Raw genomic sequence first — 12,210 nt, 5'->3', positions numbered from 1 at the left:
GAAGAGTTAAATTAATTTTTATTAAGACATCGGAGACTAGACTTCTCCAATTCTCCCCATCCTATTGATTGGAAGATACCTCCATCAAGGAAATGCATCCTGACTCCAGTTGACCTTTCAAAGTTAAGGTCATTTAAAAAAAAAATTGTTCTTGGGACATAGATGATGCAGGCAAGACCGAATTGCCCTTGAGAAGATGCTGGTGAGCCTGCTCCTTGAATCCTTGCAGTCCTTGAGGTGATGGTGCTCCCACCATGTTGTTAGGTTGGGAATTCCAAGATTCTGGATCAGCATTAATGCAGGAACGGCAACATATATGCAAATCAGGATGCTGTGTGACTTGGAGGGAGACCTGACCGTGACAGTTGCTCCCACAACCTTGCCACAATTGTCCTCTTGGGCATAGAGCTCTCAGGGGAGGGAGGTATTTTCAAAGTAACTGGGGAGAGTTGCTGCAGTGCATCCTGTAGATTGTATATACTGCAGCCACAAAGCACCAGTGGTGCAGGGCCAGCTATTGAGTACAGTAATAGGGGCTTTTCTGATATAATCCAACCAGAGTTATGAAATGTGTGCACCAGGGGGGACCCAGACTTTTAGTCCCAGTAGGTTATTCATGGCTACTGGGGTCTATACTGTAGAGTTAGATACCTGGCAAGCTGCAAGAAAATTGAGTGTAGGAGTCAAATTATAAAATCAAATATTGCTGGCTATGGTTTTGGTCAGTTGAACTGAACCTAAGACAGATTCTTAAGGATGTGAAATCTAGTCATGTAACATTCAGGTAGCTTCATTGTGACCATTATGAAGGCAAATGAAAGTCAGAAATCCCAAATTAAACTATTTGGGATAACATTTTGCTCAGGGAAAAGAATTCACAATCTCTATGCCATCTTTATAAGCTAGTACAAATAATCTGGCACCAGGAGCCTCTTTTAAAACTGGTTGCAGTATGTTCAAAACCAACTCATTTAAAGAATTCCCAGATGAAACTATTAATCAAAATAGCAATTTAGTAAAACAAACAACTATTTCATTGGTGTAATGATGAAGTTTAGTTTGCAAATTGGCCTTAAGACGTTTTCATATGTTAAAGACACTATATAAAAGCAAGTTGTGTTGATGTGGTCTTCTTTTAAAATCCCTTATATATTTGGCATATTGTAATAAAATTAGTAACGTATGTTAATTCAAACACTTCTATCACCAAACCAAAATTGGGTTATTGCCACAAATTAAATCAGATTAAAAGCATTCTTATTTTTCAACAAATATTATTACTGGAAGCTTTCTTGACAGTATTCATAATTCCATTGGGAAGTATGTAAAGCTCGCAGAGTGGGATTCATACCAACATCAGGCAATCATAAGATGTATCTTATCAGTAAGCAGATTACACATAGGCAAGAAAACAATAGGACAATTTATTTTTGACCCTCTCTAGGAGGAGAAAATGACTTTGTGGTGAACAAATTCCTCTAATAATAGGATGCTAGTGACACAGTACAGACTGGAATTATTATGGGTTGTCACAAATTGGCTTATTTCTGCTTCATATTATTTGTTAGCACCACAGGTGATGTACCTTGATAGATGGAATCTGTTTGCAGATGACAATTCCTGTAGAATCGCTGCTCAGCTAAATCACTAATGAGATCACATCTGAAGGATGTAGCTAGGAAATAAAAGGTGTAGGAGAGTAAGTGATAGTATCCCCATGTGGACCACAGAAGAGCTGGATGACGCTCAATGTAAAATTTAGGGAATAAGAAATTAGATGTTGTGCAACTAATGTGGGTTTTAGCGAACCCAGGCTATTTGACTCAGCTTAAACTAGGTAGTAAATTCATTGACCAAACTCAACAACATGGTCGTTTGGAGCTTGGTGAACCTAGTTTATAATCTAGTTTTTGGTAGTACTTTGTTGTTCTTCTGAGGCCCCATTTGCCCTCTCTAGAGGACGTAAGAGACCCCATGCTACCATTTTGAAGAAGAGAGGGAATACTCCTCAGTGCCATGGGCAAAATATATCCCTTAACCAACATCAAACAAAACAGATTATCTGCTTTTGTGGGAGCTTGCTGTGCACAAATTGGCTGCCACATTTCCTACACTACAACAGTGACTACACTTCAAAAGTACTTCATTGGCTGTAAAGTGCTTTGGGACATCCTGATTTTATGAAAGGTGCAATATAAAGGCCTTCCTAACAGCACTGTGGGTACCTACACCAGATGGATATCAGCAGTTCAAGAAGCCAGCTGAGAACCACCTTCTCCAGGGCAAATAGGGATGGGCAAATGCAGGCTTTGCCAGTGATGCCAAAATCCCATGAAAGAATAAAAAAGTTTTTTTTTCAATATCAAAGAAACAGCCATAATATCACTTCATTTTCTGCACTGATTTCTTTGATAATTGATTACAGATTGAACAATGAATCCCAAATACTCTAGGCTGTAAATCTAAATTTTTCAGAAAAGAGTTCCTCAGCTGGCATTTACAATCTGCATCAGTGATATGACAGGCCTCGTATATGGTGCTTTCATGGCTGTTTTCTCACCATGCTTTCTTATCTTGAGCAAGTTGTCTATGTTGCAATGTTTCAACCATTCTTTATATCTTTATTACTGACCACCACAAAATTGTTTCCCATTTGTCAATGCACCATAAAAGATCTTCTTTGCGATTCTTTCATTTACACAGACTTTTGCACATTAAGGGCAAATCAGCTACACTTATCCCTCAATACCCCTCCTCCATATCACACTTTGAGGCAGGAGGTGCCATAAAAGCACAGGATATGGTGTGTACATAGCCAATTACCAACCCTCAAGAAACACGCTACGGGGCGAAATTTTGCGCCGGCGGGATTTTATGGTCCCACCAAAGTCAATGAAATTTTGAACAGCTCACCACATATTACAGCACTGCCCCTGACGCAACGGCGCCACAAAATTCCGCCCCATCTCCATATGTTTAACTTGCCTGGATACAGCTAGTTGAGCAGCTTGGCTTTCTTAGCCTGCTGATCATACTAGTCTACAGCTTGCCATCTCCTCTCTGCAGCTCAGGAATGTTGTCAGCCAACCCTACCTGAAGTCCTCCGCTGAGACTATCCAGACAAGTGCAAATACCACAATGAGACATCTAAATCTCCTGGGAAAAAAACTTGGTATGCATCCTTCCAGTGCATATCCCAGTAATAATAAATGCATTATAATATTGAATATTATTTTGGGGATTATCACGGCATATATTACAATAGATCAGTTAACACTACATATAGTTATGCTATTGCAGTGGAGATTGTTGGGGTATTAACTGTGCATCATTATGGCCTTGCAGTAGCCTTATAAACTGATGACGCTATCACGTTCATGTTCTAATGCTGTTAAAATTTTAAATGATTGTTAGTCATAGCTCTCTAAGTACTGCTTATTCAACACATACAGAAGCATAGGCAGGTTAGAAAGGTGGCACCTTACATTTAGATGAAAAGAGACTGGGTGTAGCACTAATTGTAAGATTATGTGTAGAGGAACAGCTAACTTTTTTTTGAAAAATATACTTTATTCATAAAATATCTGGAAGAACATTACAAAACATTTCTAAATGGCCATCACAAAAAGTGCAATCAGATTCAACTTTTGCACATGGATCATGAGATGCTTCAATACAATCAATGAATATTACAATCATTTCAATATGGTCATTACAGACAGACAGTGCAATGGTATTGGTGTTATCAACATTCTTCTCTGAGGTGCTTCAATACGATTATAATACAATTAGTATTCAATGCATACATTTATTGTGAGCAGTCCAGCCTGAGTGTTGTGTATGTTTCCCAGCCCCTCAGTGCACAGCTAACTGGTTTCTCCGTAAAGGTTTGTGCTGTGATGATAAGTCTAATTTAGGCTCAGAAAGAGCTAAAAAGGGTCAAAGTCACCACATTGAGATAAATGAAGATAGGCTTGGTGAAAAGTTGTGCTCACTCCTGAAAGATGGCAGTCAGATATAGCAACACAATGGAACAATGTTGGATATGTCATCGTTTTCATTTGGAACAAGGTTTACGGTCATTGACACCGTAAATTATGCAAATAATCTTGGATGATTTGGAACTGAGTAATGGTTTCCCAAATCTCCCAATTCACTGTGATCATGACCCAAAATATAGATTATTTCAAGCCAAATGCTTTGTTTTGTTTAGATTCAGAGGAATGCATTCTCTGTGTTCTTTGATGAGAAGTTTTCCATTCCGCTGGACCCCTCCGCTCTCGAGGAGAACAGTCTGCGGTTTTCGGTATTTGGAATCGATGAAGATGACAGAAACATCAGCACAGGTTTGGCAGACCTGAAACTGTCAGATCTGGATCTTAGCTACCGTGCCTTCAATGCTTGGCTTTATTTGCAGGATGTCAATAAGGTGAGGGAAGCACAAAACAGGGAACATGCAGCAAGGGCCAATTACACTATGTAAACCACTTTTGACAGTGCATTGTGAGGTTCTTAAAAAGGGCCCACAGGTTTCATTCATAATTCTTAATATACCCTGGTTCTTTAACAATGTAATTAGCATAGGCTGAAAGATGTACTAAGCTAGTAGCTGGAATCACTGTAGGTTAAGTATATAATAATGATTAAGATTAAAACTGTATCTTAAGTACATTGATGTATAACATTATGATTGTGAGTTAAACATAAAAGTCATAGTTGGAAGGGCTGGTATGTAATTATCTGACAAAGAGAGGGGTTTAACTATTTTATAATAATGGAGGCTGAGGTATAGCAGTCATGACAGTGAGGGCTACAGAAATATAATTGTCACAGTGGATGTGAATCCACCACAAAGTTTAATGATTAAGCGGCTGGCAAGAAAAGTAATTAAAAGTGCTTGTCAGATAGTGCAGTTCTATCTGTGCTTAATGTTGTTTGTCATTTTGGTGGGTTGCTGAATCATTGCGCAGGGAACTGACCATGCTTCTGTCTGTCAGGCAACAGACACAGTTGGAGAGATCCTGCTCTCTCTCAGTTACCTGCCTACAGCAGAGCGGCTGACAGTGGTGGTGGTCAAAGCCAAAAATCTAATCTGGAACAATGAAAAGACCACATCTGGTAAGTGAAGCAACTTATGGGGTTGAATCTAGTCATAAGGAAAATGCTCAAAAAGCCCAGTAGGATTCAACAGAGTGCTTGATGCTTCACAAATTCATTGGACTTGTTGGTAGAAGAGCAAAATCCAGTGACTATTATTTACTTCACATAAGAATTGGTAAAAATGATACATATAAAGACAATGATAAGGATGTATTTCCCTCATACACAAAGGCTGAGTTATACAAGATATCATGCCTCATGGATTTAGTAACCAAATAAGTTAACTAGATTAAAAACTTTTTCTAGTTTACCTGATAATTACATATTAATAAATAGTGTGGCGAAGAATAGTTATCTTACTGCAAATCTGCAGGTTGCTTCAGGCGATATGGTCAGGTGACAAGAATAAAGTAGCTGCGCCAGTTAGGTGGGTGGGATAATGACAGCAGATGGATTTTGACATGGATAACGTGTCTGCACCTCTAGTTTCAGAGGTTGGTCAAATATTCTACCGAGGAGATATTGAAAGGATAAGGTAACTGGGTGAATTAATTGTCTGCATAAAGACAATGCAGATTAAACAGTAAAATCAGGAGACTATTTCCATGTTATTCCATATAGCTGTATGGAATACTGTGAGCTCAATTTAAATTTATTATAAAAGCCTTTTACAGCAATTTGGACTCTAAGGAAGTAACTGTAAAATGGTAAGCCTATGGCATTTACCTTTCCAATTCTTTCCAGACATTTTTATACACTAGCTGCAGGTTAAAGTGCTTTTCAGCAATGTAAGTGCAGGGTGCTAATTACCATCTTCAGTTTCCCACTGCAACCCAGGCACCAGAAAAACTCTGATGTATTCAATACGAGCAGCTTTGAGCCCTCTTCAGGACCTTCAATTTATCTGTTTTCAAATTGTAGGTGCTATACTTTTAAATGTAACTCGGAAAATAGAAAATTTCACCTATCCTGCTAATACCTATCAACCAAGTTGCAATTTGGCAATGCTAATGCAGTGGGCTGAATTTTCCAGACCCTTTGGGGATGGGGTGAGAGGCGGGAGGACTAGCAATATGGCAGTGGCAGGCATCAGGAGGTGAGCCCAACATCTTCCTGCAGCCATGCCATATTGCCAGCAGTGGGAATGTTAGAGGCTCGGATGCCTCCTTGGAGGCCAATTGAGCCACTTAAAAAGCCAATTAACTACCACTTCCGACCTCCCAAAGCATTTTGCCCACATCAGGAAGGCCCGCCACCTTGTGGGGACACTGCCAGGTGAAACCTGGTGACCTCCCAGCGGGTACTGGAAGAGAGGTCCCTCCTTTATGGCCCATAGAGAGGCCGCTCAGTGGCAATGACTGCCCTCATGACAATGATGCTGCTTGTGCTTAGCAAAACCCAGCACTTCCCAACCTAATTCTTGAAATCTGGCTGGCTGGCCAAGCTGTCTCCCAACCCAATTCTTCAAGGGTGCCTCACTATTGCCATGCCCTCACCCTGGAGCTGGACCCTCAGCACTAGTAATGGTGCTGCTGAGGCTGCCAGTCCTCTGGTTGGGCTGACAACTCTTGGGGGCATGCTGCTGTACTTAATAGACAGTAGCCCTTGTGGCAATCAATCTCATAATTGGCTATTGGTGACAATATGCCACCCCAGGTCCTACTGCCAGCCAAAGCAGAATCATCTTCCCCTCTTCGGCCCTGCAGTAGGACTTCCTGTTACCAGCAAAATTCAGCAGTTAAACCATAAACTCTTGAAGGTGCAAGCTAACACTGAAATTCCTATAAAGTGAGATTGCTGAATTCATTTGGCAATTAGCCAATGCTGCACTTGGTGTAGTTTATCATGTTAGTATTTAATATGTGTAGTGTGATCTTGCTGCTACTCATTGGATATAATGTTGATCTTCTGGGTATTCACTGCGTTGAGTGTGGGATGATCCCGTGAGTATTCCGTGTTTAGTGTGAGTTGTTCCTGTTTGTATTCAGTGTAAGTCTGGGTTTATCCTGTCAGTATCCATTGTCTGTTGCATGAGTGATCCCATTGGTGGATTTTTTGATCAGTTAATTTTAGCAGCTTTCAAAAAATTAGCTCTATATCTTTTAACACTGCTCCCGCTTTATCTTAAATTGTATCAATAATAAGCTTTTGATGTGAATTAATTTTGCTTTTGTAACTAAGTGCAACATTTCATACTATTTAGGTATATGACACATTCTGTCAAAAGGAGAGTTAAGAAACAGCTGTGGAATTAAATTAGTACATTACCAGGCTGACATTTAATGATGTAGGCAGAATTTTATATAAATTGAAAAGTTACAGAAACCCATTTTGTTACATTTTCTATTATCCAATGGAGGATCATGAGCAAATTCACAATAATATTGGTATCAGAGACAAGAATCTTTTCCTCCACCTCAGCAATATCCTATAAATCAACTCTGCATATATTTATATTAAAGTGCTGTACTGCAAACATGTGATGAATGATTTTAATTTTCATATAAATGTCTCCCACTGTTGTCTTCATTTCTCTGCACAGATCCATTTGTGAAAGTTTATCTCCTTCAGGATACGAGGAAAATAAGTAAGAAAAAGACAGCAGTGAAGAGAGATGATCCTAATCCTGTTTTCAATGAAGCCATGATATTTTCAGTCCCTGCGATTGTTCTGCAGGTAAGAACCGAACATACTGCTTATCTTTTTGCCCTTCAACATCTGCATAGAATCCAATATTTAAACTGTGTGTAATAGTTGACAGAGGGGTTTTCTGTTTGTCCAAAATTGGACTGGAACCATTAAGGTATCAAAAGAAAAGATTGTCCTAGCTGATTATTGAAGAACTATACGGGTCTTATAAGTGTCATTCAGCATAAATAACTGAGCACAAAACTGATCAATGTAGTCACTTCATCCCCCTTGGTTCTATTTTATAGCCATTACTGCTAATATTTCACACAACAAGCCACCCTATCATCATAGTCTTGCAACTGAGTCAATATAGATGAATTTCTATTTCATAATAAATAGGTATGGATGTGAAAAATAGTTGCACTAAACTGATTCATAATGTTTCTGGGCTAGTTGTAGAAATTGTGTCCAGTGTAGTCTGTTATCTTTCAGAGGCTGCAAATATGATTAACTGTGCTGGGTGTCAAGAGAATCATTATTTTTTTCGACCGTTGCAACAGCGACTTGACTTCAAAAGTACTTCATTGGCTGTAAAATGCTATGGGACTTTAAAGACCATGAAAGATGCTATATAAGTGCGAGATTTCTTTTCGTTTTAGACAGAGTGGTGCAATCAACTGATTTAATCTGAAGATAGCTAACTATCTATCATTCAGTCACATCCAGGTACAATCTGATATAACTTTCATTTTTTTTCCAAGTGAAGCTTGGAATTTTATATTAAATATATTTATATATATAAAAATATATATATAAATAAAATTTTATCACATAAATGAATGCTATGAATAGAATTATTGATGGAAGCACATTGCGCACTGTTTGGAGTGTTATGATGTGGCAGATGGTATTTGGCAGGCTGACCAAATCCCAAAGAGAAACTTGGCCACACGATCACAACATTTTGCAATTTGTATTCATTGCGAGAAGGTTTGTGTACTGAAGTCAGAAGTAATGAAAGCACTATCACCGTTAGAGATTTTAAAGATTAAATTAAAACACTTAATAATAAAAGAAAAGGAAACTTAAACACACAAAACTACAGTTACACAGTAACATTTAGTTTTATAACAGCTCTCACAAAATTTACAATTAACTATACTCCCAACTACACATCCCTTCCAGGCAATAGTCCAAATAGATGAACAAAAACAAAAATACCTGGAAAAACTCAGCAGGTCTGACAGCATCTGCAGAGAGGGATACAGTTAACGTTTCGAGTCCGTATGACTCTTCATCAGAACTAAGACATATAGAAATTAGATGAAATATAAGCTGGTAGAAGGGGGTGAGACAGGGAAGCTCGATCGGGGGCCAGTGATAGGTGGAGGCCAAGAAGAGACTGCAAAAGATGTCACAGACAAAAGGACAAAGGGGTGTTGACGGTGGTGATATTATCTAAAGGATGTGCTAATGGGGACATTAAGGGAAGCAAGCTCATGGCAGATGGCCCTAGTGTGGGTGGGGTGGGGGGGGAAGGGATCGAAATGGGCTAAAAGGTGGAGATGAAACAATAGATCGAAATAAATTTAAAAACAGGAGGGAAGAGAAAGAAATACAGTTGTAAAAAATAAATTATAAATTATTGGAAAACGGGGGATCGGAAAGTGGGTGGGGATGGTGGAGAGAGTTCATGATCTGAAATTGTTGAACTCAGTATTAAGTCCAGAAGGCTGTAGAGTGCCTAGTCGGAAGATGAGGTGCTGTTCCTCCAGTTTGCGTTGAGCTTCACTGGAACATTGCAGCAGGCCAAGGACGGACATGTGGGCATGAGAGCAGGGTGGAGTGTTGAAATGGCAAGCGACAGGGACGTCTGGGTCATGCTTGCAGACAGACTGAAGGTGTTCCGCAAAGCAGTCACCTAGTCTGCGTTTGGTCTCTCCAATGTCGAGGAGACCGCATTGTGAGCAGCGAATGCAGTAGACTAAATTGAGGGAAGTGCAAGTCTGTTTAAAACAGAACACCTTTAAAGATCTCACACGGCCACACCCCACACAGCTTTCTATCTTTCTTTAAATATATTTTCTCCCTTTTAATCTGTAAATCCCATTGTTTCAAACTTTCTTTCAAAGTTACCTTTCCCAAAATATAAAATTCTTTCATGTTGTCATTATGGTCAGCACTTTCAGGAAAAATAAACCTAATAACATTTCCTTATTTATCTTGCCAGTTGTAAACATCTTATCATGTCCCTTTGAAAAACAAACAACCTCTGAACTTAACCAAAATTGCAAATTCCATTCATACTGTATCTGCTGAGACTTTATCCTAGCTTTAAAAACAAAAAACTGCAGATGCTGGAAATCCAAAACAAAAACAGAATTACCTGGAAAAACTCAGCAGGTCTGGCAGCATCAGTGGAGAAGAAAAGAGTTGACGTTTCGAGTCCTCATTCATTCTAGCTTACCCACCTCCACTTCAAATGTTTGTTTTACACCTAATCCCAATTGATGATTCAAACCTTACAGTCTGACTGCCTGCCATTTAATTAAACTAGACGCACGCACACACACACACACACACACACACACAGTCCTCACAAACCTGCTTTAAAGTATCCCGTAGTAATATTGGGGAAAAAAATGATCTTTCCTTCACAGGACTCTTGTTAGGGTAACTGACACCCAGTTTTTATGGGACAGTCCCAGTTTTTCATTAAATGTCCCGGTCTCCTGAGAATTTCCTAATAATAGTTCAAAAGTCCCAGTTTTCGCCTTTTCCCTTTTGGTCAAATATAAACTGGGCCTGGAAGAGAAAATCTGCATGAAATTTCATTCTACTTCCTTTAAACACCCATCAGATCACATTGCATGCAGCAGACTTGTATCCCTCCCCCCACTGCCCCTTTGGTGTCTCCAAGGGCATTGTCACTTTTTTAAAGCTGATGATCTACGGGATAGGGTTGCCAACACTGGCTGGATATATTTCAGGAAGGGTTGTCACCTGACTTTCCACCTTCAACTGCCCCTCTCCCAACTTCTGCCATTGGCCACCCAACATGTCAATCATCAAGTGCCCTGCTTTCCCATGGTTTTTCAATGTATTGCTGTTTTCACTTTGAAAATCTAGTCACCCTAAGTCTCGATGCATAGTGCTATAGAGGGTGGAAGCCCACGATTGTGCTGCAGTGAATATCTAAACTCACTTGTATGGCAGTGAGGCATAGGCAAAGTTTCTCATACCTTCAGTCAATGTAACCTGCTCCAATGCCAGGCATTGTTTAACATTAAAGTATAAAATAATCATTACAGGCACTACTATTTATACCATCCATGCATAACATGGACAACCACCTATATCCAGTAAATAGCATTAATCATTTACTGGTGCCATGAGTCGCTTATGGGGGACCACTTATTTTAAGTATGTTGGTAATATTGGGCAGTTCTTTGCACCTCATTAATCCACAATTCAGTATTTACCAATGGACAAGGTTTGGATTTTATCTCAAATGAGGACTCCAGGAAGCATTTGGTGCTGTATGGGTCTCTGTCATGATTCTCTCATTGTTGGCAGATTTGCCTTTCTGCTGGTGCTTCTCCCAGCAAGTACAGGAACTAAGTGGAAGATGCACCCCAAAGCAATCCATATTTTAATGACTAGTAGGGATTACAGGAGATAAGATTAGTTTTACCATCCACCAATTAGAGCAGATAAATCACGTTAACACTAATGCATCTCCTAATAAACGGTGAGGACAGTATTAATTACACACACACACCTCCCTTAACGGAGGATTTCTTTGAATACTTTCACTGAAGCATACTGTAACTGGATGCTGCGATTCTCAGTTCTCTCTTGAGAGTTTGAATGACCTATCTATTGCTTTTTTTGTGACATAGGAATTGTCACTGAGAATAACAGTGGCTGAATGCAGTGAAGATGGAAGAACTGAGAACATAGGACATGTCATTATTGGACCTGAGACCAGTGGAATGGGCGTCACTCACTGGAATCAGATGCTGGCAACATTAAGGAAACCCGTCTCCATGTGGCACGCTCTCCGAAAAAAATAATGCAAAGGAAGTGTTCTTGGCACATGTGTACATATTTTGCATGGTGACTAAATCCTTACACTTTATTGCTGGTGCTTTGGGAAATTCAAATTTGAGACACTATTTTTCGCTATACTTTCCTGACTCACTTGCATCGGCCTGGTACTGGAAAACGTGTAACAGGATAGTAGAAGAACCAATTACAAATCAAAATGAACAGCTTAATAAATGAATGCATCTATAAAAAGAGCTGCTGTGAAGCAGTCATCCTATTGAATGCTTCATATCGAATGGTACCTATATAGAGAAAGAATGGTCAAAGATAATAAAGTGGTAATTCACCTGATGCTATTACTTGTTCAGAAAGCACAGATATATTAGCCCTAAACCTACAAAAAAACCCACATATCAACATTGGACTACA

General features: G+C 39.4%; 1 protein-coding gene across 1 annotated transcript in view; it reads left to right on the top strand.

The window, feature by feature from the left end:
- The window catches only part of syt12 (synaptotagmin XII), a 61,103-nt gene extending 49,296 nt beyond the window's left edge, over window positions 1–11,807 (top strand). The window contains exons 6-9 of the mRNA XM_041196658.1: window positions 4,214–4,429; window positions 4,998–5,118; window positions 7,643–7,776; window positions 11,634–11,807. Of these exons, the coding sequence (XP_041052592.1) occupies window positions 4,214–4,429; window positions 4,998–5,118; window positions 7,643–7,776; window positions 11,634–11,807 (645 nt within the window). The remainder of the gene's footprint in view (window positions 1–4,213; window positions 4,430–4,997; window positions 5,119–7,642; window positions 7,777–11,633) is intronic.
- Window positions 11,808–12,210: the final 403 nt, after the last annotated feature.

This window comes from Carcharodon carcharias, chromosome 10 (assembly GCF_017639515.1).
Source record: "Carcharodon carcharias isolate sCarCar2 chromosome 10, sCarCar2.pri, whole genome shotgun sequence".
In the NCBI taxonomy this organism is placed as follows: Eukaryota; Metazoa; Chordata; class Chondrichthyes; order Lamniformes; family Lamnidae; genus Carcharodon; species Carcharodon carcharias.
Note: the sequence above shows the minus strand (reverse complement) of the source record. Positions and strands in the feature narration are given on the sequence as shown.